The 27125-nt window shown below is 53.5% G+C and overlaps 1 protein-coding gene across 2 annotated transcripts in view; it reads right to left on the bottom strand.

The window, feature by feature from the left end:
• Window positions 1-8049: 8049 nt before the first annotated feature.
• BDKRB2 (bradykinin receptor B2) overlaps window positions 8050-27125 on the bottom strand; it is a 29152-nt gene continuing 10076 nt past the window's right edge. The window contains exons 2-3 of one of the 2 annotated variants that reach the window (XM_008537687.2): window positions 14692-14799; window positions 8050-11733 (exon numbers count right to left, since the gene is read on the bottom strand). In XM_008537687.2, coding sequence (XP_008535909.1) covers window positions 10563-11733; window positions 14692-14765 — 1245 coding nt within the window. In that variant the 5' untranslated portion in view covers window positions 14766-14799 and the 3' untranslated portion in view covers window positions 8050-10562. Of the gene's footprint in view, window positions 11734-14691; window positions 14805-27125 lie in introns of both variants that reach the window. The other variant, XM_008537686.2, reaches the window with a different exon arrangement.

Below are 27125 nucleotides of genomic sequence, written 5' to 3'. Positions count from 1 at the left end.
ATATTACCGCCTCCACTCTAGATGAAGGAAAGAAGACCAACGCGGGCCAATTTCTCACCAGGATTAAAGGCAGCTTCCTAGTTCCAGTCTGGCTGGTGCCCTTTAACCTCTGCTCAAGACTTCCTTCCTATCCTAGGTTTAGACACTCGGGCAACAAACACGTCTATGACAAAGAACGCCAAACCATATCTTGGCTTTCTGACTTTTTTCCTTCAGTCTATCCTTGGCTAGATTAATATCCCAGGAGCACTCGATGTTGTCCCTTCACAGGACAACAGCCCAGCCCTTGGAATTCACAGATGCCTCCATGGTCCTGCTGTGACACCCAGAGCTGCCCTCCACCCTGGCTGTTCTGTCCCGGCTGCGAGGGGTGACCCGCAGACTCCCAGGGCTCTGGACTCGCCTCCAGTGAGCTTTTGCAGAAATGCCCTCCCCTCCTCTCTCCGTGCTTAATGCCCACCCATCATTCAAGTCCTGTTGTAACCCTCTGCTCCTCTCTGTTCATCCTTCTGCTCTGCAACACGCGGGGAGCCTGTGTGGTGCCAGGCGGGTGCTGGGTGCCAGGGGCAGAGAGAAGAAGGCTCCGTGTCTGCCCTGGGGCTCTCACGCTCTGACAGATGAGGCAGGTGAGCAAGCAAACACGTGCAGCGGAGTGTGACAGACCCCGCCGTAGAAGAGCATGCAGCGTGCAGACTGAGAGGGGGAAGAATGGGGCGAGACTCAGGTGTCAAGATGTAGGGAGATAAAGAGAAAATCCTAAAGGTAGTTTTAACAAAGCACAAACACCTGGAAACCTTATTCGTTTATTTTGTACTTCCTGACTCCCCTGCCAGAAGGTGGGCTTCACCAGGCGAGGGGTTTATCTCTGGATTAGAGTCATATTACCAACTCCTACAACAGGGCTGACACGCTCAATACATATTTGCTGAATGAATTAATAACTATTTATTTCTATATATGAATATCAGTAGTTTGTCTCTATGTCAACACACACGTCCCAAACCCCTTGTGGGTGCCAGCTGTGGGCACTGGGGGACAGGGAAAAGAAAGCCCTGTCTCTGTCCTCCCCTGAGATGCTCTCAGTCCGTCTGAGGACACAGGCAGGCAGACATTCCATGACTGTATGTTGTGGAATGTGAAGTGGCAAGGAGGAGGCAAGGCTCTGTCTGAGTGTGACGACGGAAAGAATTTAATTCTGCTCGAGACAGAGGCTGAGAAGAATTCATGGTGGAGGGATATTTGAACTGGGTTTTGAGAGTTGAATAGGAGTTTGCAAGGCAGGCAAGCTGAGAAAAACATTGTAGGTGGAAGGACCAGCATATGTATTATAAACACACATATGCACGAACGTGTTTCTGGAAGGCTCACTTGGAACTTGGAGGCAGAAAGCCCAGGTTCAAGCCGCAGGCCCCCATCACTCAGCTTGATATGCTCGAGGAACTGAAGAGGCAAGGGCAGAAGGAGTGCCTTGGGCTGCACAGCAGGAGAGGAGGTGGAGAGTGGGCAGGGGCCAGCTCAGACAGAGCCTGGGAGAGCAGCTCCTGGGGTCTGGAGTTTTCTAGGTCCAGAGGTACTGTGGGTTGCAGGAGTTCTAAGGGGTCAGCACCTGTGAAAGCGAAGGGAAGGGAGAAGGATCGGGCCAAGGGAGACACTGAGCTGCAGGGCAGTCTTAAGAGAGGCCTCAGTCGACCTGGGAAGATTCTCAAATGCGATGACTCTTCAAAGCCGTCTGAGCTGGGGCAGGAGGCCTGGGCTTCCCCTTGTCTCAGTCATCAGAGGCAGGATGCCCTGGAAAGGGGCTTGACTTTGGGCGAAGCCACGCCCTCGTCTGGCGGCAGCATTCCTGGCAGCTGGGGTGATAAGTCCTTCATTCCTGAAGGAGCGTCTGGGCGGCGCTCACCGCAACCAGCAGAAACGGGAATCCATGAAAGGTTTTCAAGTGTTTGAGAAGATCGCCTCAGCTCTTGTGTGGCAAATGGATTGAAAGGTTCAAGACTGGAGAGGAGATTGAGACGTGGGTGGATTTGAGCTGCGGCCTGGAGGTGGAAGCAGGGGCGCTGGGTGGCGCAGGCATGTGGGAGGAGGGGAAGGGGGTAAAAACAAAGACGTATCTAGGCTTCTGGCTGAGCAACTGGGTGGAGAAGATGAAGAGAAGATTAAGTTTCAGAAGGAGAGAATGAAACGGGTTGGTTTGGATTTGAGTTGGAGACGTGTGTGAAGCGCCTACTTGGGGCTGCCCAGTAGGTAATGGGGTCAGGGACGGTTCCACAGAAGAGAGAGAACGTTTGAGAGTTGTTGGCATAGATGTGTATCAGTCAGGACTCTCCAGAGAAACTGGGCCAATAGGATATCTGTCTATCCATCTATCTGTCCATCCATCCATTTATGTATCTACCTACCTATCATCTCTCTATCAGTCTACTATCTAATCTATTCATATCTATCTAACCATCCATCCATCTATCCACCCATCCACCCATCCATCCATCCATCCATCCATCCATCTACCTATCATCTATCTATCTTTCTATCTATCCTTTATCTATATCTATTTATATCTATCTATATCTATCAATCAAGATATTTATTGCAAGGAATTGGCTCATGTGATGTGGGGACTGGCAAGTACAAAGTCTGTAGGGCAGGCCAGCAGGCAGGGGTTGGTGCTGCAGTCTCAAGGCAGGATTTCTCCTTCTTCAGTAAACCTCTGTTTTTGCTCTTCAGGCCTTCCGAATGATTGCATGAGGCCCACCCACATTAGCGAGAGCAATCTCCTTGGCTTAACGTCAGCCGGTTGTGGATTTTCACCACCTCTACAAAATACCTTCACAGCAGCACCTAGATTTGTGTTTGGTTAAATAACTGGTTACTGGAGCCCAGCCAAGTTGACACATAAACTGACCATCGCAGATGGTATTGAGAGTGACGATCCTGGCTGGGACGAGTTAGGGAACTTTGTAGAGATACAAGAAGGGTGATTAGAACTGAAGCCAGAGGAACTCCAACATTTAAACTTCAGGGAGAGAAGCAGGCGCTGGGCAAGGAGAGCATGAAGCAGCAGCCAGCGACAAACAGGTTCTGTGCCGATCAAGTCCAGGAGACCCTGGGTTAGACAAGCAGAGTGGAGCAGGCGTCTTTCCTGCAGGACTTCTCAGGGCCTTTAATACGCGTGTGTGCATTGTGAAGCCCCTCGAGGAAGATGTGGTAGTTGCATTTCTCAGACTCATTTGACCAATCGGGAGCCAGGTTTTTTTTGAGAAACTTTGGGAAACTCTGCAGAAGTAAATAAGGCACCAAAATAGCTTAAAAGATGGAAGGCGAGCCCTGAAGCTCTGGAAGAAAATGATGTCAGGACTGAGTTGAAGAGAGAATTCAGGCAACTAATGGGGTGGGGCTGCTGATGGGAGAGAACCCGTTCTCAGAACAAGAGCATCTGTTCTTTCACCATGGAGCACGAGGATGAGGGTCAGACTGCCCCCAGAGGCCGTTCAGAGGTCAGGAGGTTGGGGTCTCACTGCCTCATCTTCCAGCAGGTGGACAGGTACTTGGTGAAAAAATCTGATTCCAAAGCAAGACCCAGGTCCTTAAGGTCTGAGCTGGAAGCTGAGGTGGGCAGGTCTGGGCCGCAGAGCCACCTCGCCAGGGTTTAAGCCCTACTCCATCACCGCTGAGCAGGGTGAACTTGGACCATTCTCCATACCGCGTCCTGGGGCTGTGGTTCCTTAGTCTGTGAAGCTGGCCTCTTCTCAGAGCTGGGGGATCATGGGAGATGATGTGGTGACGTAGCTGGCCCTTGGTCAGCAGCCAGCGTAGCTGTTCTGATTTTATCATTTTGCTGTTGCACAAGACAGCGGTGGTGTCACACAGGAGGGGTTACATAGCCGTCCTCCGGCTCGGCCAGGACTGGAGACCGGAGACAGGCATGCATAGAGTGGGCCACAGAGGGTGACTCAGCATGGAAGGACGCTCCAGAGGGGCCTTGGAGCCCCGTCTTGGGCCATCTTTCAGGGTTGTCTGTAAACAGCCTCCCGCCAAGGTGGCTGGGCTGTCTGGAAGTCGGGAGCCAGGCCTGGTGGCTTCTTCTTAACCTAGTCTGAGACTCTGAATCAGCCACCCTTTCGGGGTTTGGAAGGAAGAGAGAAACAGGGTGGCCTGAGCCTGGACCAGCAGAGGCAAAGTGGTTAAAACCAGGACCAGCAGGCCCTGGTGCACACACTCCGGCCCCTAACATCCTCGTGACCCTGGAAGAGGCCTCAGGAGCCTGCTTTTGAAAACTTTAAAATTCCCTAGGAAACCTTCTATACCAACCAGGGTCTCCAGCCCTCAGGAGATGGGGTTCCCTCTCCCATTGCTGGGAAAGGGGTCTGTGTGGACTGCGATGGCAAGCTCAGTGGGGAGCATGTGCTCGGAACTAGGAAAACCCCTGTCTTGGTCTGCTTGGGCTGCCACGTCAGAGGACTGCAGACTGCGTGGCTCACAGCAACGGAAATTTGTTCTTTCCCAGCCCAGGAGGCCGGAAGTCCAAAGTCAAGGTGTCGGCGGGGCTGGTTCCCCCTGGAGATGGTATTGAGAGTGACGATCCTGGCTGGGACGAGTTAGGGAACTTTGTAGAGATACAAGAAGGGTGCTTAGAACTGAAGCCAGAGGAACTCCAACATTTAAACTGGAGGTTCTGAGGGCGACTCTGTTCTCTGTCTGTGTCCTGGCTGCCGGTGGTTCCAGGCAAAGCTTGGTGGCCCTTGGCCTGCAGAAGCATCGCTCCAATCTCTGCCTTCTGTGCCTCTGTGTGTCCTCTCCTCTTCCTATAAGGACCCCTGTCATCGGATTTAGGGCTCACCTTAACCCAGTATGACCTCGTCTTAACCTAATTACTTCTGCAAAGACTCTGTTGCTAAATAAGGTCACATTCTGAGGTTCCAGGTGGATGTGAATTTTGGGGACACTGTTCAACTCACTGGAACACCTTTATCTCACTTAATCTTCACAACACCTGGATCCTTATTTTATAGGTGAAAAACCAGGAACTGAGAGAAGTTAACTGATCTTGTCTGAATTCCCACAGCCAGGAAGTGGCAGAGCTGGGATGTGACCGGGGAACCTGGCTCCAAGCGCGGGGCATCCCCTGTGATGTTACTGCTGCCCTTTATTGTCTACAAAGCCCCTTTCCCGGCGTCATTAGCTCTGGGGGAGAAACTCATATTTATTGTGTTATCTGCCTATTTTACAGGTGAGGAAACTGAGGCCAAAGGCCAGGGGTAGCGGGGAATGAGTAAAGTGGTTTGTCCAGATCACATGGTGAGTGGGTGGCATGGTAGGGACTCAAGTCCGGGCCTCCAAAGTTCTTCGTCTACGATCAAATTTTGTATCTCAGCGTCAGCTAGGTGAAAGAAGTCAGACACAACAGCCGCATATTGTGTGATTCTATCTTGGTGAAATGTCCAGAACAGGCCAATCCAGAGACAGAAAGATTAGTGGCTACCAGAGGCTGCGGGGAGGGAGGAATGGGAGGGACTGATAACGGGTGTGGGGTTTCATTTGGGGGTGATGGATGTGTTCTGGAATTAGAGAGACGTAGTGGTTGCACAATGCTGGGAATAGACTAAAGGCCACCGGAATGGGTGAACTGTATGGCATGTGAATTACGTCTTGACAAGGCTGCTGTTACAAAACCTCAGTGTAAGGTGGCAGCCAGCAGCCTCCGGGAGCCGATTCTGCAGGAAGCGAGTATTCACCAGGCCTAGAAGATGCAGAGTCTGTTTACAGGGGCGGAAACAGCCCGAGCCCAGGCTCGGAAGCTCTTCATGTGAGAAGGCACCTTGAGGGCTGTCTTGGTGACAGAACTTGCGTCGTGTGTTAAGGCAGGAACACACCAGGGGCAGCTGGGCTCCCAGAGCGCCCTCCTGAAGAACTGTGTGGTCTTAGCAAGTCACTTCCCTCTCGGGGCCTCAGTTTCCTCGTCTGGTGGAACTGGTGGTGCTCTGAGCACCTGCCTGCCTGAGTCCTCGTGAGATCTACTCTACCAAGAGCTCAGTACCGTGTAAGACATGTTCATGGGGCCCCTTTGACCTCAGCGACAAAACCACAGACAAACCATTAAGCTTTCAGCCGTTGCTATTGCCAAACCATGACCTCCTTACTCACCCCTGACCCCCATCCTCCTGCAGCCTGGTTGCTCACATGGCATTCAGTCTGCGCCTCCGAAGACCAGGCCCTCACCTGCTCTGGCCAGGGCAGACTCAGGACCCAGGCCCATGGCTTGGTTCTGAGGCCACCAGAGGCACCCCCTGGGCTTCTTCCCATCTCACCAGTCTGCTGGGGCCAAGGAGGGTCAGCAGCAACATGGGCCTCTCCTGTCACCTGGCTGTGGTGGGAAGAGGTGGGAAGGGAGGCTCTCCCAGCCTATCTCTGTCTGCCGAGAGCCCTACTCAAATTTCCAGCCAAGTGGCTTCCATCTGGATTGCAGACTTCCTTGCGTCATGCTCACATCTGTGAACAAAGTCCCTCAGATGAGTGAGCTTCGTCTGGCACTCGTGGGAAACTTTCTCCAAGCTCAGGGCCTTGGTGAGAGGTGCAGCCTGGTTGGAAAGTGTGGGCATTGAAGGGAGAATGGAATGTCTGTGGGACTCTGTCCAGGCACTTGTGTCCAATATGGTGGGAGGGTAGAGAATGAGCCAGGGACTAGCGAGAGAGAAGGAGACAAGGCAGGGGCAAGCTCATGGAGGGTCTTGCCAGCCATGTTTATGGAGGTGGAACTTTATCCCAAGAGTGATGGGACACTATTGAAGTTTCCTGTTAGAAAGTGCCATCATCACCCTCACCGTCATCTTCATCACAGCCATTGTCATCACCATTGTCATTACCATCATCATCACCACCATTGTCATCACCATCATGGCAGCTCACACATGTTGAGTACCGACTATCTACCAGGCACTGTGCTAAACACTTTCATACACTAATCCTGTTAACAGTTCTATGAGGTATATGCCATTATTATCCCCATTTTACAGATGTAAGTGTAGACTCAGAAAGGATATTTGAGACACCCAAGACCACACAGCAAATAAGAGCCCAAGCCAGAACTGGAACTGGAATCCAGGTCTGCCTGCTCCCAAAGCCTTGGCTCCTAAACACTGTTCTTTACATTTAGCCTCCTACGATTGCATTTGCATTCTTAAAAGACATCATTGGCTGCAGACTGGAGAATAAGAGTTGGGAGATGATGGTGATTAACATCAGTGATGGGGACACCAATGAGAGATGATGCTTGGACACAGAAAGAAGCAGATGGATCCAGGAAACACTTTGGTGGAATCTAAATGAGGTGCTGATCCCCTAGGTGGAAGGGATGAAGAAGAGGGTGCGTTCAATGATAAGCCCCAGGTTTCCGGATGGATGGATGGATGTGGAGAACGAGCAGTGCCATTTCTGCAGACATAGGATGCAAGTTTGGTTTAATGAATGAGTGAATGAATGAATACATGAATAATGAAGGGGTCTCAAAATAGAGTGGGTAATGAGTTCCCCATCACTGGGAGTATGCAAGCAGTGGCTAGACAGCTGTTTAATTTAGACAATGTAGAAGGCACTCCTGATTTGAAAGGGAGGCCAAATGGAAGGCCCTCGATAAATATATATTGCCTGCATGAGTGATCGGATTGCTGTCATCTCTATGATTCTAGGGCCTCATGGGGCCTCACAGGCACCTGATGGGAGCTTGGTAATGAGTTACCAATGGAAGAATGTAGGATGGGGGGAAATACTCAAACCCCATTATATTTTCTTAAATTTCTACTTCAGTACATGTACTTTAGAGTGTACATTTTAATACATGTTAATAAGTATACATATTGGGTATGCATAATTGAAATTCTTTTACTTACAGGGATGCACAATCACAAAAGCTAGGACACCACTGATCTACAGGACAGAAGCCCTAACGTAGGTTGAGTGGGAACCAGTGGAACCCCCACAGCCTCCGACTGCCCATGGCAGTGTCCCCGACAAAACTCAGGGTTTTGGGAGTTGTCACAAATGAAAGAGCTATGCAAAACCTCCTCATCCGTTTATTATGCTGTACAGAAGAGACACATTACATCCATTTTCTCACTGTATGTGAAATGCTCCCTCTTTACAATGTAGCAGCATCTTTGTGTCTTTCACAGGACAGATAATCTTTGCCACAGTATCAACACAACCCCCAGGGGGCTCCCCTCCCACAGACTGACTGCTCCTCAGACCACACATGGACGCCCCTAAATGATCCCTAGGAGCCCAGGGCTGCAACGTGGCTCTGCTCATAGGAGACCCTCAGACCAGCACACACCCGCTGATGAATGAGTGCTTCACATTACAAAGCGCAGCCTCCTTTTTTTCATTCACAATAGTGCATGGTTAGCTTCATTCTAACACTAAACATTCCTGCCTCTTATTTCACCCGTTTTCTTTCTGCGGCTACAAGTGTGTAGTTTATTGGAGCAGAGGGGTGTGGGGGGAGGGGGGAAAAAGGCTGGTGGGTGGGAGGAAATCTTTTTTTGACTCTGTTTTAAAATCCAGAGCTGGATTGGTCAGGACTTACGGGATCTTTGCCATCCCAAAGCCCTGGTCCTCCAGCTGCTATCCTCTCCAGGGAGAGCCCGCTAATAAATACTCATTTATTTTATTGAGCGAGTGAGTGCTGCCCGGGCACTGCCTGTCTTACTGTCCTGCGTGGTTCCCAACTCTGTTGCTGCTGAGGGCCCCTCCCTGCTTTGGTTCAAAGCGGCCTGATGTTGGAGCCTGGGTGGTGCGTCCTCCACATCTCCCCAAGGGGCTCGGCACGGTGCCGGCCACAGGAGGTGGATTGTAAGACGTGTAGAAGATGAAACGAATTCCCCCTAAAGGACCTGGGGCTTGGGGGCAGGGCTGTCTCTTAAGTCTCTCACGGAGGATGCTGGTCCAGCTTCCTCCTGCCTGACACCTGGACCGGCCCTCCGCCCCGCCCATCACTGGCCGCCCCGCCCTGCCCCGCCCCCCCGGAGGCGGAGCTGCGGCCCCTCGGCAGCTGGTTCTACCGGCAAGCTGTCAGCGGGGAGGCCACCTGAGGAGGGCGTCCATCCATCTCTGTTCAGCGTGGACCTGTTCATCGTGTGGGGCCTTGTCCCCAGGGCTTCCTAACGGTCACGTGCACCTGGACCCAGGCACCCCATCCGGGACACAGGCCTTGCTGGCCCAGGGATGAGGGTGACACTCATGAGGCGCTCAGCCCGCTGTGTAAGGGAGGTTGGTCCTGGGAGCAATGCTTTGAGGTAAATGACCTTCGTGCCTGGATCACTGGTCTGCTGCCCCGGGGTGGCCCCCACCGGGCCACCCTCAGAGAAACCTGGGTTTGGCCCCCTCCGTTGCTGAGGCTCTGAGCCCTGGGATCCCCTGGGCCTGTTGGATCAGAAATCTCTCTGCCTCATCACAGATCAAAGGGTGAGGGGGTGGCCTTCCCCCAAGATGCCTGCGCGTGCACCTGTTGGGGGGGGGTGCAGAGTGACGGGAAAGAAAGATGGCAGGAAACTAATACCATTGAGTGCCTACTATGTGACAGACATTGATAGGTGCTTTACACAACCATTAGCTACAATTGGCATTCTCCTCTGCAGAGTTATGCCACACCAGTGTCTTTTTCCTGAAAAGAAATTTATCTCTGTTCTGTGCGCATAATAAAGCCTCACATATGCACAGCATCTTTCGCTTTTCCAAGTGCTCCAACGACCTCATGTTACAGAGGAGGAAACTGAGGCAGAGACAAGGCAATGTGCAACTAGTTGATAGCTGAGCCGGCTCCGGCCTCTCTCCCTCTGCCCCTGCGCTGCCCACAGGGCTGCGCTGGACCAGTCCTAGAACAGCCTGCTGGGGGTGGCACATGCGCTGTCGTCCCCACAGGAGTCTGCAAGTTCCTTCAAGATGAAGATGCAACGTCTCTGTTTTCCCTCCTGCCCACAGTGCTCAATGCTGCATATACAGCAAGTGCTGGATCAGTGCTTATTGGGTTTTCTTTGGCTCAGGCTGCACCTTGTCCATGGGCGAGGGGAGAAACAGAATCTTGGTCTCTGGGTTCCTCCCAGGGAAGGGACCCCCAGGGTTTAACCTTCATCAATCCGAGAAATCATCCTCTGAAGTGCTAGCTGAGAGGACTGAAGAGACCTCAGGCGAAAATTCAGCCAGGCCCCGTGCGTGGGCTCAGCCACCACACCAAAGCCGGGGTGGCAGTTCTCCTGGAGATCTGAGCTGTCGTGCTGGGGCAGGGGGGACGCCACGTGGGAGGAAGGCTCAGTCACACCTCTCCCCATCTCCAGTCCTAGGAGGGAGCACAGTTGCCCAGGGGAGGCAGCAGATAAGACGATAATGCCGTCGTTTTCATGGAGCCCTTGCGGTGCACAGGGTCACCCATCCTCACAGCCTTGCTCACTGCATCTTGGGCAGGGCACAAACTCTGCTCCTGTGTTTTAATGGAGACACTTCCTCGTCGCCCGAGGTCACACGTGGGGTGCCTTCCATTCCTTCTTAGGCGCATCCTGAAGAGCACCTGTCCGTCAGTCCTCACGCGAATCAGCGTAGCCCTGGGGACGTCCGCTCCCACTGCTGCTCCCCGAGGGTGGGCCGCTCCCCACCCACTCCGGCAACTTGTGAATCTGGCGTTCCACCGAGATGGAGGTCCGCAGCGTGCCCATGGAGCTCTCCGTCTGGCTGGGCTCCGACAGGCAGCCCCCTTTCTGGCACAGCCTCCCGTACACCTCCCGCGACTTCTTGCGGAAGCGTTTGCCCACAATCACGTACACCAGCGGGTTGAGGCAGCTGTTGCTGTAGGCCACGAAGGAGGCGATCTGCGTGAGGACGTCGACGACGTGCTCATCCCAGCAGCTGGAGAGGATTTTGAGGCGCAGCAGCGTGTCCAGGAAGGTGCTGATCTGGAAGGGCAGCCAGCAGATGACGAACAGCAGCAGTACGGCCAGGACCAGCACCGTGGCCTTCCTCTCTGTCTGGATCTCCTTGAACTTCTGCATCTCGTTGTTGCGCAGCACCCGCATGATCTGCACCGTGCAGAAGGTGATGACGCACAGGGGCAGCAGGAAGCCCACGAAGTTCAGGAGGATGTTGGTGAACACCTCCCAGGTGCGGGATGGGTAAACGATGATGCAGGCGGTGATGTTGTAGCCCTCGTCTGCATACTCCCTCATGGTCCGGAAGGCCAGCATGGGCGCGCTCAGGAGCAGCGTGCAGCCCCAGATCACCAGGCTGTAGAGTTTGGCCCAGCGCACCCCACGCATGCGGCCCATGGACATGGTTTTCACCAGGGCCAGGTACCGGTCGATGCTCACCAGCATCAGGAAGCAGATGCTGCTGTAGAGATTTGTGTAGACCGCGGCGTTCACCACGCGGCAGAGCACCTCCCCAAAGAGCCAGTCGAAGTTGTTGGCGATGGTGACGGCCCAGAAGGGCAGCCCGAAGGCCAGGATCAGGTCCGCCGCGGCCAGGTTGCCCAGGTAGACCTCCGCCACCGTGCAGCTGCTCTTGTGCAGGCAGAAGACACTGAGGACGAAGAGGTTCTCCAGTGCCGCCAGCACGAACAGGACCCAGAGGAAGGGCGCCTGGATGGCGTTGAGCCAGCTCACCCACTCGGAGGGCGAGCACGGGCTGCTCTGCGAGAGGGTCCCGTTGAGAGCGGGCACAAGCACTTGCGAGGTGAGGTTGAGCATCTCGGCGCTGAAAGAAAGTGGAAGAGAGGCTGTTACACCTCAAGGTCACGGGAAGAAGGAGAAACAACTGGGGCAGGAGGAGAGGGGGAGTAAGACGGCTCGTCCGCCCAGCAAACAGCGTCCGGAAGGTGGAGTCGGGGGGACGCAGGCTTTGTCTGTGCCGTTCTCGGAGCCTCTCTGGCTCGCCGGATCTGAGAGAGGGGCCTCTTCTCCTTGGGCCTGAACTGAGAGCTCCTGTTCACCTCGTGGCTCCGCTGGGACGTTCCTCTGGCCAGCGTCCATCACCAGCCCTAAGCATCGCAAGTCGTGGACTCTGGACCTCCCTGAAACGTCCTTGATGAGACGATGCACAGCACATCCGTTCCTTATCGCCTCGGGCCCCTCCCAGGGGAGCGGGTCATCTTTCAGCCTCTCATGGTCTGGCTATGGGTGAGTAACTTATTAGAAGAGAAAGATGATATTATTCCAGACAGGAAGGTTCTCTGGCTCCAAGACCACAGCCCATCTGCCCACTCCCTGTCTCCTCCTGGCAGAGGGTGGCATCATGCTTCCATCAGCAAAGTGTTGATGATCAGAGGTTCCGTGACAGAAAGGGAGAGCAGGGGCTTTGGAGCCAGACAGTCTGCTGGGTTCGAATCTCAGCTCATCCATTAGCTGTGTGACTTTGGGTAAGTTAATTAACCTCTCTGACCTCAAGACCTACCTTATAAAATGGGAATAACAAAATCTACTTCTCTGGAGTCTGGTGGGGATTGGAGACAATGTGCAAAAAAGCCCCAAGCACTTGCCTTGTTCAATAAACATGAATAAGTATCTGTTTTTGTGAACTTATTAAAACAACCAGTGTCAAACTCCAGCACCCCTGTTTGCAGTTTGTTGCTCCTGTATCGGCGACTTCATCATGAACCCACTGGCTCCTCTTTCACTCTTGGGTGAGGCTCAGACCACAGGACTGTTTTTAGGAGTGTTGCTTTTAAGGCTAATTCATCTCTACCTTCAGCAAAGTGACATGGGGCTCAGACAGACTTCGGTTCCTGTCCTAGCTGTGTGGTCTTGGGCAAATTGCTTGACCTCTCTGAGCTTCCATTTTGTTTTCTTTGGAGTAGACTATTACTCTCTTCCCGACTTGCCTTGCATGGCTGTTGCAAGGTGCAGATGAAAGAGTGGGGATGAAGACACACTGAAAAGCCAACAGCACAACCCCCAGGGCAGGACTGTGGGGCATTTTCCTAGTGTCCCACGGGGTGGGCCAGGGGAGGTAGAGGGCTCTTCCTCAGTCAACAACGGTTGATTGTTGGGCAAGCTCCTGGTGGAGGAGCTGAGCATGAATTATGGGGCAGAATCTGCTGATGGCCTCTGGGATTTCCCAGGGAAGTCCCTCTGCTTCCTGGAGCAGCTGGCAGGCTGCAAGGGGCCAGACTGGGGCCCTGCGATGGACTCATTCATCAATGCAATTACCCTTGAAAGGCGTCTTGAGCATCTTCTCTGTGCTGAGCTCCACCCTGGCTGGGGGACCAGCGGGGAATAGCCCTGGTCCCTGTTCTGCAGGAGCTCCTGGCAACTGCAGCCAGTGTGTGATGAGTGCTGAGGGGTGGGAGGAGGGGCGAGGACACAGAACTCGGGGGAGGAGGTAGAGAAGGTTGAAGGCGACTCTGGAGCTGTCTCGAAGGATGAGGAGCATGTCAACAGGGGACAAGAAGGAGGGAGGGCAGACCAGGCAGAGGGAGCAACTCGAGCAGAGGCACACAAGTGGGGAAGCCTCTGGCATGTTCTGGAAGGCGGACTAGAGGTTGGACAGGGAGGTGAGAAGTGGCAAGTTTGCATAAGGGGAGGAGGAGAGTCATCACTGGATGCTAAGAAAGTGAGGTCTTGCACCCGATGGCTTGAAGGAAGGAGGGATGGAGTAGAAAACGTGCCCCGGAGAGACCCTTCTGGTGGAGCGGTGGTTTTAATATTCTTTGATGTTCTTCCCTTCCAAAGGTGGAGATAATTCCTCTTCCAGTGAATGTGGCTGGACTTAGTGACTCGCTTCCCACCCGTGGCGGCAGTGACAGTGTGTGGCTTGCGTGACTAGGTCATTAAAGGCCCTGCAGCTTCCTCCTTCGCCTCTTGGGTTGCTCGCTCTGGGGGAGTCCAGCCCCTGCGTGGAGGACCCTCAAGCAGCCGCGTGGAGAGGCTCCGTGGAGAGGAACCAGCTTGCCACCTCAGAAGAGTGTCCTCCGGCCCCAGCCAAGCCTTCAGTTGATTCTGGTTCCCCAGCCTTTGAGTCTTCCTGCCGAGGCCCCAAACATCATGGAACAGAGACCAGCCGTCCTCCTTGGGCCCTCGATTCCCGACCCGTGGAGACTGGCAGACTTCTCTGCGGAGCCTCGGAAGGTCAGATTCCCCTGGGTACCCCTTGGTCCAGCCATTGGCCCCATTTCTGCAGCGACAGAAGTGCTGTTTCCTCAGTGCCTGGGCTTGGGGAGCTGTCTCTCGTGGTGTGTTTCTCTAGAGACTGAAGGAGCACCAGATGCTACTTGTTTATTTCCCAGCAAGACAACCTCTAGCCAACGGGTTGGCATCTGGCCCATAGCTGGCTCAAGAAGCCACAGGATCATCAGAAGGTGGCCCGGTGGCACAATGACCGGGCCCATCTCTGTCTGATTCCTTTGGTGTCGACTTCAGAGTTTCACTCTCTTGATTTCCAAGTTCATCCGGAATAGCTCACAGATGACCACAGTAATGTGTCCTTCTCTTCCTGCTCCCACCCCTAAAGCCCCAAAGAGCAGTCCACTCCCTCTGCTCCCGACAGGTCTACGGGGATTCGAACACCAGCCTCACCAGCCCTTGGGAGCATGTAACGTTGCCTGTTGCCACAACTGTCACCCAGGAGATGAGGGTCGCCCTCTCCTGGGTGTTGTCAGGTTGTCTCTTCCCCGCCCGCACACCGTAAATAGTGAATCGAGGAATTGCTTCGACTTACCTGGAAGAGGCCATGACGGGCACAGAGTCCTCATGAACAGACAGGAACATTGGTCTCCTCCAGGCTGAGAACATTTGGCCTCAGAGAGGGACGTGAGTGAGGCCTCGGCTGGGCTGACCAGAGGAGAAAAGATGATTAGATGGGGGGGCCAGAGACCATAAACACGCACATGCTCCACTAGGGAAGGGAGTGGAGGCCTTCACCTAACAAAGATTTGTCAAGCACCTACTGCTCACTGGGTACTCAGGACATGAAGGTGAGAACGGGCACAGCGTCTGTCCTGAGGAGCTTACAGTCAATGGAGGATCAGCCATCACTCAAACAGTCACCAACAATTGCAAACCGATACAACAGCAATGAAGTGAAAGGTCCCATGACCGCACGTAACACCGGGTCCTAAACCAGCCCAGGGCAGGAAGTGAGTGGCTATTTATTATGAGACCTGAGGGTAAGGGGGAGTAAAGTGGGTGAAAGGATGGAGGTGGCGAGGAGGGTGTCTGGGAGGAAGGACCAGCAGGTGCAAAGGCCCTGAGGCGGGAAGATGCTTGGTGTGTGTTAGGCCCTGGTGGCTGCTGGGGGAGGTGGGACTGTGGCAGAGCAGATTGGAAGCAGGGAGACCTGTTGGCAGGTGCTGCCCATCAGTCTAGGCATGGGATGATGCAGACCGGAGAGGGTGAAGTCCAGAGGTATTTGGAGACATGCCTGGTGCGAGATTGGACATGGAGGGGATGGGGAAGGGGGTGAGGAAGGTGTCAAGGATGCTCCCTCATCAGCTGCTGCAGTTTCCTATCAAGGAAGAAGGGTAGGGCTGACAAAGAGAGAGGACCCCGTGTTTAGCCTTGAACCTGTTAGTCTGAGGTGCTCTTGAGACCTGCAGGTTGGGGTGTAAGTGGCCTTTGGGCCCAGAGCTCCGGGGAGCAGTCTGGCCTGGAGGACAGGCTCACCCTGGTGCAATGGAGGCAAATTAGATGCAGGATCTCCTGGGGCTTCGAGCCTAATGAGGGAGATGGGTACCGAGGAGTATTTGCCATCCATTGTGCCGGTTAGTGCTGCAAGGTGCTCTCACGCACTGAGTCGGGCCCTCGCCGGAGCGCCGGGTGAAAAGTGGAAGCCTTCTGTCTGGTGGGCTCGCGCTGACAAAGCCTTTCTCTATCCCGCTTCACATTTACCTGCCCTCCCCCCCAGGGAGGTAGGCATCGGCTGCATGCTTGCCTTGCAAAGGGGGAACGGGGTGGGGTGACTTGTCCGAGTGCCCTTGCTGGCAAGACTTGGAGGTGGGGCTTAAACCCCCGCTTCCGGTGCCAGACCTCCATCTCTCTCCAGGAGGACCATGTGACCTCTTGCTCCTGTCTAGGAAGAGGGTGAAACCTGGGTGCAGGCGGGCATGTGTGTGTGTTCCTGGGTGCAGCCACGGATCTGCCCATCCCAGCTTTCAGCCACTCCTCGGCTGGAGGAGTCTGTGCAGATACAGGACACTCCGGCTTCTAGAAGCCCAGTTTTCCTACTTCAGTTGTGGGAGGTGGAGATAAGACAGCGGACAGTTCAGGAAATTTGAACACAATTGGAAAAAAAGGATGAGTGGAAAGCAGGAAATGAAGCACAAGATACTCAATGAACACCCGGAAAAGCTTTGCCCAAACCCCTAAGCGGAGCTGAGGTCAGCATTTGGAACTTGTGAGAGATGCAATGAGCAGCAAAGTCCTTCTGATCCTTCAAGGAGGGAGGCGGGGGAGGGGAAGAAAGACCTAGTGGATTGCCTTGCTGAGGGGCCCTGCCTGGGCCTGGAAAGAAAATTCAACTGGGGGTCAGGGGCCATGTGCTCGAATCACTCATTCCTCGACAACAATCATTGAGTAAGTTTTTCGAGTGCTGGAGGATGAGTGGGGAAGAGTGAAGACGAGCTGCCCCTGTCCCCAAGGGGCTCCCTCTGTAGCTAAATTGTCCAGTTCAGGGACCTCAGCCTGCCCGCGGGGCCCCCTATTTCCACCGGGACAGCGACAGCCACACAAGTGACTGAGGGCCTCCCAGCTCCATCACCTGGGGAGGTGACAGTGTTTCCTCACGGCCTCAGTGATGAGTCCACCTGGTTGGGTGTCCCTGGGTCTGGCTGAATGAGCCCTGTCCGATCCTAATTGCTTGCTAATGGCTGTAAACATTGCTCTCATTTTCAAAACAAAGGTGAGAGCTTTTCTCTCTGTGGTATCCAGAGAGCAAGGGTTTCAGGACCTGGGAGAAACTGGGAGTCTGAGGCAATTCTGGCTGATTCTGGCTGTTTCTCTGCATGTGCTTTGGAGGCGTGCCCAGGGGTAGGACCCCCGAGTGTGGGATGCCAGGGCTGTGCCAGGTCATGCTCCCAGCAGCCCCGCGACCATGGGAACCGCACCGTGGACTCTCTGCCATCCAGCTTCCCGCTGGGGATGCCATGGCGGGAGGCTGAGAGACGAGGAGACTGAGGATGCGGCGCTGGCTCCAGGCTCCCTCCCTCCGGCGCCCCCAGGCAGGCTGGGCCTGGGCTGGTGTCCCTGCTCCTATGCTCCTATCCAGGCGTCCTTTCCACCTGCTGTGCTGGTGATCCTGGTAACGGCCACCTCCTCTGGCTGGCTCAGGCCCTTGTGGGCTAGCTCTGAGGCCCTTGTGACGCCCTGCATGCTGTCTACATCTCTGTAAACAGAGCGTCTGTTAAAATTCTCTTCATATTACCCAGTTTGAGTGGGCCCTCTCTTTCCTACTGGGACCCTGACCAATGTATCCTGGGAGTCTAAACTCGGATGTCAGAGGACTATTGACGGGAACGTGGGGGGAGCTGGATGAGGGGGCACATTGGTGGCTGGGTGGCGGTGGGCAGCAGGGCGGGCCTCTGTGTGGGATCTTCGGGGAATCCCTGAATCCCCCCTGGGCCTCGATTTCCTCATCCACGGAGCCAGGTGGGTGGACCCATGCCCCCCAGACTCTGATCCTCGTGGCTCGAGTCGGGATGGGAAAGGAGAGGACTCTGCTTCTGGGCTTTTCCCTCATTTTTCAAACTGATGCTTTGGAGGGAACATCCAACATTCTGATTCACTCGGATTCCGTCTCCTTCAGAATTCTGTCCAAGAAGACTTACTTTAAAAATATTTCCCCTCGCTGAATCACATAAACACTGGACCTTGGTGCTGTCGGGAGCAAATTCCACTTTAGTCTCAGAGGGAGGCTATTTTGGTGTCCCCAGGAGCCATGTCTGAGGGGCTCAGAGGCTGTGGCCGCTGCAGAATGCACAGTATCACTTTCTCAAGGGCCAAGTTTTGCCTAGTGCGGAACCCCCCACCTCGTAGCCAACTCTAGTCCAGTATCTTGTGGCTGTGTGTTACAGCCAGGAGGTGTGTCCCAAAGCAAAGGTTGTGGACGGGACGCTGGATGATCACTCCTGATCAGGCCGTGGAGAAAGCCTCCGGGGGTGCTGTGTGTCTTCAACACCTCTCTGGTATTTGTAACCCCCTTTCAACAAAGGAAGCGGGCCCAGGGCCTGGGCTGGCCCCTCGAGTCTAACCAGACTGCAATAGCGTGGTTTATAGTCCATCGTATTTATTTTTACAGTTTTTTTTTTTTTTTAATGACAAATGGTACTAATTTTCGATGTAAGTTGGCCATGTGAAGTTATGGTTCAAAAGTAAGTCCGTATTAAAGGAATAGTTGTACAGGTGACAGAGAGAAGGCAGAAACTGTGCCTTGGAATGACTGAATGTGGAAACACGCTAACACAGCTAGCTGGAAACTTGCGTCACAAACCGGGAGGCCTGGCCTGGTGGGTGGGCTCGTGGGCTCCGCAGCAGACCTGGAACTGGTGCCTCTCCGTCAACCTTGTTATTTAACCTCGTTTTTCTTGACTGTAAAATGACGGTTAGTATAAAAATAGCCCCCAGCTCCTCGGGCGGCTGGGAGGAGGCCATGAGTCACTGCGTGTCAAATGCAGGAAGCACGTGGTGGATGTGTTCCCGGATGCTCGCAGCTTTTCCTGCACTCCCTGAGAGGGCCCGTCTGCTTCAGCCACACCACGGCATGTGGGGTTAGGAGGAGTCCCTTCCACGTGGCCTGCTGTCCAGCTCGCAGACCCAGCTCAGGGTTCCAGACGCTGATTCCACGGCTGGATGGAGAGACCAGCTGTCACTGGGACATCACCTGCCTGCCAATCCAGGGGGACCCCTGAGACTGTGCAGTTCTGTCCTCTGCGGAGGGTGGGTACTCTCCTTCGTATCCCCTCCCTCAGTAACAGCCGCTTGTGTGTGTGTGTGTGTGTGTGTGTGTGTGGGCACATCTGTCCCATTATATTGCGTCTCCTCATGGGAGGACCTGCCTCGTTGGCTCTTTCCACCCTCCTCTGTGCCTGCGACTATATCGTGTGCATCTTAGCATCTAGTCTCTTGAAAAACTTTTGCCCCATAGGTAAGTGCAATCTCTCAGACCACCAGCAAGATGGAGTCAAGGACAGAGATGGAAAGACCGAGGTCTCCTGGACCCCAGCCCAGAACCCTTTCCCGGACCCCTCTCCAGAATAAATGTTCCCTTTAAAATCTGATTGACATGATTACCAAGTAAGGATGCTGTTTCTAGACAGTCACGAAGGTAAACTTCAGGTCACAGTAAATACTGGGGATCAGGACGGGCAATGGGGCCTCATGCCTACCAGCCTCAATGGCAGGGAGAAGTGTGGCCTGAGCCCAGAGTTCCCAAGGAGCCATGTACAAGGCCAAAGCTGTCTCGGGGGAAGGATGGGGTTCTTGGAAGCCAACCTCCATTCCAGGAACTCCTGGAGAGAGCTGGGTCGGAAGCTCCAGTTCAGCCCAGACACGTGCATGGGGCCCTTCCGGCATCTGGACACTTTCTGGGCCTGGGATGTTTTGGAAATATTTATGGGGGGACTCAGGGAGCCTGAGAAGCCTAGTGCCTCCCCCATGCTGCTCTCTGCAGGGGACAAGGCACGCCTGCCTGACTCTGCCACCCTCAGACACCCCGGGCGCTTGTCTTAGTCTTTATCTCTTTCCTGTTTATTATGGGCAGGGGATTCTGTCCTGCGTGTTTTGTTTCTTTTCCCCACCTTGGGTTTTGTGGTTTTAATGAATGAGCGATTTCATCTGACGTCTTAACACCACTCCTTCCCCTTAAAAAAATAACATCTCCCTTTTTGTTTTAAAAGATAATGTAACTGTAGCCAGGGAGCCAGGCAAAGAAAGTGGTACCGAGGAGCTGATAAAAACTAACATCCTCTGTTGAGTGTTTTGCAGACAGAAATTTTGAGGAAGAGCCTGACCTTCCGTCCCCGTTATAATCTCGTTGCGATCTTAAATTCTCCTCCTCTGGGAGGGACCAAGCTGCCATTTTCCGATCATGTGCTGTATGTAGTAGTATGCATATGTGCCACACATGTGCCACGGGACATACGTGGTTACACAGTAAGACCCAATCTCCCGCCTTTTTCTTGACTACGCATTCATGGACTTCCTTCTGATCTAACGATAGACGGGCCCCCACACCCCTTCCCGGGGAGACACCGCTTTGGGAGAGAGCCCCAGTGTTCTCCATTGCCTGTGCAGGTGATAAACCTTTCTCCGCCTACTTATTCTTTCCTTGTGCCTCTCGGCTCCACACTCACCAGGAGACGACCCACTGAATTCAGTTATATAACCACAGCAAAGAGCATTTAAAAATACTAAATCTCCAAGTTCCATCCCTAAACACAGCTCTTTTCGTAACCACATTCAACCATCCTTTCATCTCTGGTTTTAAATGGAATATCACATCAAGGGAATTTTTCCCTCTTGTTCCATGGTTTTTCATAACACCTTTAAAAAATGCATCGTATTTGTTCATTGTTGTATCATTAACCATTCCTTTATTCCAATCCCTTTGCATGGAATATATTTTCATGGTGTCCGAGCCACGGTGACCACTCCCGTCCCCCAAGGATGTTTCTTACGTTCCCATCACCTCCGCCTTTGCTGGGGCTGCCCCTCTGCCTGAGCGCCCTCCCGCCCTTCTGCCTGTTGAAGTCGAGACCGGCTCAGTTATGACCCTTCTGTGGAGCCTCCAGAGGGCCCTGCGACGGTCAGTTTTATGTGTATCTTGGCGAAGCTACAGCCCCCAGTTATTCAATCCAGCGCTGCTCTAGGTGTTACTGCAGATGAGATTCAAGTCGATAATCTGTTGAATTTAAGCGAGAGAGATTATCCTGGACCATCTGGGTGGGCCTGATTCAATCAGATGACAGGCCTTAAGAGCAGAGGGTTTCCCAGAAGAAGAAGAAGAAATTCCACTTGTAAACAGCAGTTTGAGTCCATGCCTGAGAGTTCCAGCCTGCCCTTCCTGACAGCCTTCTGGATGGATTTTGTACTTGCCTAGCCAGCCCCTTATAATCACATAAGCCAGTTCCTCCCAATAAACCTCTTAATACATGTCTCCTTCTCCGATTGAACACCCTCGAGCAGTGGCGTTCTCTTCCTCCTCTGCCCGCCCCCCTTCTCCGTGATGTTTAGTTAGAGCACGTCTATCAGAGGCGCATGTGTTACTTCTTCCTTTTTCTGTTGCGTGCCTAACCCCTAGTACGTGCCCCAAAAATGATCGTTGATTGACCAATAGAGGGCAAGACGATCGTTAGTTCTCTTTTTCTCCCCAGCAGACACATTTGCAGGGCAGAGCAATGGGAAATGAAAGGACTCACTGTGTGCCCCACCCGCTACATCCTTAAGAACACACTGTGGTGGATGCATCCTTATTCCCATGTTGCAGATAAGAAGGCAGAGGCTTGGCAAAGCAGCCCGAGATGGTTCAGGCTCACACAGCTAGCCAGGGGCAAGGCCGGGATTCAAACCCGGGTCTGGCCGAGTCCAGATCCCAAGTCTTTTCTCTTGCACCAGATCCTCTCCCACCTGGCGAAGCTCCTGGTGCAGGACACCCCCACGGGGCAGTTGAGGGCTTGACTGAGCTTGTAGGCCTGGCTGTCCCCAGCCCGGAGCGGGTGCTGCGGCTTCATGGCTCAAGGGAAGAAGCTCCGTGCAGGTGGCTGCCACTCAGACAAGGGCTTGGCCGGCTGCCTGGGGGCGGCTGCGGGGTCAATGCGGGGCTGAGAATCGCCACCCCCCGACCCCAGCCTTGGTCACTGGGATGCTTTGGTGACGTGGGTTTTCTGGGGCAGACAACCTCCAAGTCTCTCAGTCTCACCAGCTACCTTTGGTTTGGGCTTGAGCAGAGCTTGGAAGGCGGGCTGTTGAGAAGCAGCCACAGTGTGTGTGTGTGTGCGTGCACACGCGTGTGTGAATGTGGAAGAGCGTGGGCTGGGTGTCTGGGGACGTCCCCAAGGGGTTGGAATGACAAGGGACCTGGGGTTTCATGACTGAGATTCAACCAGGTCAGAATCCCAGCTCTAACCCTTGCTAGCTGTGTAGAACCTTGGACAGGCAGCGGAAGCCCTCAGGGCCTCGGTGTCTTCATCTGTCAAATGGGGATGCTAGGAGCACCCACTCTGTGGGGTCAAAGAATGGGGCGCCCTTACAACAATGCTTGACACACTTTTGCTGCTCTGTAAACGTCAGGGTTCCCTCTCTCTCTGCTCTATATGAGGTTTCTACACACAGTTTTATTGGAGGAAAGAGTTGTGCTGCTTAAAAAGAAAGTGATCAACCTAGCCCCAACCTCTCTTACAGAGAGGGAAACTGAGGCTCAGAGAGGTGATTAGATGTCTAAAGCCACTCAGTACATGACAGCCTACAAGAAGAGCAAGGCCTTGCCTGATTCCTGCTGGAGGGGCATTTTAGGGGTCTGGTCGCAGCCAGAGGTGACCGGGGGTCTGGAGGCACTCAGGGGTCCAGGGTCCTTGGGGAACACTGCTCGAGGGGCTGTCTTAATTGAAGCCTGGGATTCTTGTAGCAGGCATATCCCCCTTTCCTTCTTCCTCCATGCTTGGAAACTCTTCCCGGGTGGGCCTGACAGGATCCTGGGATGACAGGGTGGGAAGGGCTCTTAGATACTATTTCATCAGACCCCCTCATGTTACAGAAATGGACGTGGAGGCCCAGAGATGGTGGACATTCTCCTAGGACACACAGCCAGTTAGTGGCAGAGGTCAACCTGGAACTCATGTCCTGGAATCCTGATACCCAGGCCGCTCCTTTTTATCATCCTACAGCTGCCCCCAACCCGTGTGGAAGACCGAGCTGTGTGCTAACATTGTCCGATTGTGAACATGTTTAAAAACCCAAACCTCATACCTCCAGCCCGTGCAAATGTGTGTGGGGGGTGGCGCACACCAAAACCTGAAGAGCAGCTGCCTTTGCGTGACTATAAAGATGTCCTCCTCCCTCTTTCCTGGATGTTCCAGGGTTTCTATCATGAGCATGTAAATCATTTATAATGAGAGGCAATAGAAATCCTTGGCAGAGAACAAAACCAAAGACCACGGAAGAAAGGAAGGCTGCGGGTCCAGAGGGAGTGTGTTTTCCAGAAAAGCAATTCCTCGGGAACAGCTCGGGTTTGGTCTTTCTACCGCAGACTCTCCAGCTCCCTGAAGGTCCATGGTGGCCCGGGGGTCGTGCTGGCCCCGGTGGGGTGGGAGGAGAGGGCAGCTGGCCAGGGGCCTCTGCCACATGCAGGCGTGGGCCGTGACCTGTCTTCCCAACCAGCTCAGTTTACAAAACACGGAGGAGGAAGACAGAGTAAACAGAGACGGAGCCTCCAGCCAGCTGCAGAGGACAAACAACGCTTCGCGGCACGAAGTGGTTTGGGTCCTACCCAAGGCGCGTGCAGAGGAGCAGTGAGGAACACCGAATCTGGGGCAGGGGGAGCTTGTCCCTTCCTGCACATGGTGACCTCTGGGGTCTAAAGGACCCCACAACATGCCCTTGGCTCTGAAGGGACCTATACCATTGCCCTTTCACCTCCTGTGAATGGCCTTCCTGCCCATTTCTTCATTCATTCATTCAACAAACTTCTATTCCCTGTTTGTTTGCCATGCTCAGTGTGGAATTAGGGGGGAACAGCACAGACATGGTGGGCAGGACAAAGAGAACTTGGACCTCAAACCACATCCTAGCACCATCCTTCAGGGATCGTCTCAAGTGTCACCTCCTCTGAGAAGCCTTCCCTGACCTCTCAGCCAGCAGAGATCCCTCCCTTGTCTGAGACTCTATAGCAAAGAAGTGGACGGAGCCTTGTCTGGGGGTCAGAGCCCTGGGTTCTAGTTCTGCCTTGGCACTGAGTACTGGTGTGACCTTGGATGAATGCCTCGACATCTCTGGGCCTGCATTCCTCCTTGAGAGAGAGAGGGGCTGTAAGACACGATTCTGGAGACCTTTGCACAACCATGTCCCTAAAGAGGAAATGAGGTGTCATGGGGAGTGGTGAGCTCCCCAGTCTGAGAAGCATGCAAGCGGAGGCAATGGGATCAACACACTGCATTTCCAGGGGTTCATCTCCTCACTCCTTGGCATCCAAAGGCTCTTATGGAGCAGGGTGGAATGAGTCAGTCTCAGCCATTTCCCCTTCACCGGGTGTGGCGCAGCAGAGGTATCTCCCTGGCTCCCTGCCCAGCTCCCTGAAGCTTCCAAGGATCCCAGGTCCCGTTCTGTCAGGCCCGCCCGAGTCAAAGCCACAGTCAGTCAAAGCCCTGCCCCGGCCACGTGACCACCGCCCTCTGCCCAGTTCCAAGGCAGGAGGTGGAGGAGGTGGAGCCCCTTGGAATGCAGGGAGTCAACCTTCAGAATTCCAGAGCGCTGGGTTCTGCCAATGTCAGGTCTTTTCTAGAAAGGAGTAGGGGGCGGGCAGCACGTTTTTTAAAGTTGATCTGCAGAAGAATGGACGTCGAATCTCCCAGGACTGGAGAAGCAGGGAGGTGGGGAAAAGCACAGGCATTCTCATCGTGCCCGGACTCGGGAGCCAGGCAAACCTGGGCCGTGTCTTGGCTTTGTCTGGCAGGATGAGCTGGGGCAGGCGTCTTGGTAAAACGGGAATCACTCCCCTGCAGAGGGTATTGTGAAGACTGGTGACAATGTGAAAAGTGCCTGCAGAATAAATGTACTTTGTTTGCACCTTTCTAAGCGCATTACAGATAATCCTCTGCAGGGTAGGGAGTAGTGGTATCGTCCCTGTTGTCCAGGTGAGCAAACTGAGGTACAGCCAGCAGTGGAGTTAGGATTTGAACCAGGCAGAAAAAAGCCAGGTATTTTTTAGTTATTCTTAGGGAGAGTTTTGATTGCATAAACAAGCAGACAGGTGATAAGTACATGAAATTCCATGAGCTTATCGCCCAGCTCCGATAGTCGCCAGCTCACGGTCAACCTTGTTTCTTCCATGCCAAAACCTGCCCCACCCCTCATGGAAGGTTTGACACAGATCTCACACGCCTGTCGTTCAATCTATAAATGTTCCAGGGTGCATCTCTAAAGGATAAGGACTCTTTTCAAAAAGTATAGCCACACACCCATTATCACACCGAAAAGAACCTAACAATCACTCCTGATGAGCACGGACTGTCCAGGCGGGCTGCCAGTTTCCAATGGTCTCGTACATTTCATGCTATTTTTTTTACTGTTATTTTCGTGAATCAGAACCTGACTTATTTACATACTAAGTTGGTTGGTATGTCTCTTAAGTCTCTTTTCCTCTAGAGCTTTTCCTGGCATCTCTCACTCTGTCTTTTCTCCCTTCCAATTTACTCGTTAATGAATCCTGGTGGGTTGTTCTGTGCCCCCCCACAGCCTGGAGCTGTGCTGTCCAATGGCAATATACTGTGAGCCACGGAACAATTGCACATTTTCTAGTAGCCACATTAAAAAAAGGAAAAAGAAATCAGGCTAAACTAATTTTAATAATATATTTTTCACCCAGTATATCTAAAATATAATTTCAACATGTAATCAATAATCAGTGCTTATACTTCACCCATTCAACCAGATTATGAGTCCCTACTATGTTCCAGCCACCAAGACACGATAATAGCTTCAGTTTTTGAGGGCTTACGATGATTGCCAAGCAGCATTCCAAATGCTTTCCATGAATTAATGCATGTAATCCACATCCATCGCAGATGGAGATGTTACTATCCCCATTCTGCAGATGGGAAAGCAGAGGCATTGGGAGGTGAAGTGACTTGTCTAGAGACACACCGCTGATAACTGGTGGAGCCGGGTTTTGAGCCCTGGAACCTCACTGCATTGTCTCTCTTTATAGTGTGACTATAGTGGCAATGAGAGCTGGCACCTGCCCTCAGTTGTCTCCCAGGTGGTGGGGAGTTATGCCCAAGGGTGTGGGGCATGGGAGGTTTCCTGGGGGAGCCTCTATCCCGTCCACACACACCAGGCCATCTCAACTGTACAGCTTTTATGTAGAGACCTCATCTTCTTGGCTTCTCCACTAGGATGCCTGACAGCTGAAGCAGGATGTTGTTGGGCTATGACTGGTGCCATCCCTCTGGCTGGGTTGAGGGAGTTGGCAAAGCTAAATCTGGAGGCAGGGAGCCAGGGGGGAGCCAGGCGGGAGAGATGATGGCGCCAGAGATGGGGGGGGGGGTGCAGGGAGGGAGTGAGGGAGGGAGGGGTTTATGGAGGGAGGGGGAGATGGAAGGAGGGGGAGATGGAGAGGGGGAGATGCAGGGAGGGGGTGGTGGGGGGAGGGAGAGACGGGGGAGGGGGGATGGGGGGAGGGGGAGCTGCAGGGAGGGGATTCCAGAGAGGGTGAAGTGAGGGCTGAGCAGGGTTGATCAGTGGCCTTGATGGGGTAGGCAGGGGGCATGGAGCAGGGGAGGGCGGCACTCTGGGTCCTGTGTTGGAACCTCCACCTGCAGGATCTCAGGTGGTCCCTACGTCCTCAGAAGGCGGACAGGAAACCTCAGTAGTTCCTCTTGTTCCCAACCTCTGCTGCTCCTAAAGCCAAGATGTCAGCTTCCTTCCACGTCTGCCTTTTTTTCATTCTTTTCTTTTTTGCCGATTCACAGCACTCCGGGGTCTATCTGTCCTGGTGTGGAAACTTGTGCTCAAGGGACAAATTCTCGGGACTCACCGATAAGCCCCTGGCATAGGGTAGCTTCCCAGTAAAGATTTTTTCAGTTAATACTCCCAGGGTCCCCTTGACTGCTCGCAGGAAGAAGAGTGGAACTGGAGTCTTTTGCTCCCTCTGTCCTGCCCTTTGCCCTGGGGGTCTCTGGACAAGGGTGGGCTTCGTGGGCAGACTGACAGGAGACAGAGGCAGTGGTGAGCTGGCAAATGTTAACAACTGGCTCTCTGGGGACAAAAGCTCTGATTTGTAGCCTTTGCAGATTTCCGTGGTGTAAGTATTCCCACCATGGCTGATTTCAAGTCCAGTGTGACATGTCAGTGAGCTCACAAATTTCCTGACAATGTAATAATTGTCTCTAGGACCCTGGGCCCCAGCACACCATAGCCATGGGACTACCTCCCTGCCCACTCCCCACT

This window comes from Equus przewalskii, chromosome 25, assembly GCF_037783145.1.
Source record: "Equus przewalskii isolate Varuska chromosome 25, EquPr2, whole genome shotgun sequence".
NCBI lineage: Eukaryota > Metazoa > Chordata > Mammalia > Perissodactyla > Equidae > Equus > Equus przewalskii.
This window is presented reverse-complemented; position numbering and strand designations above follow the sequence as displayed.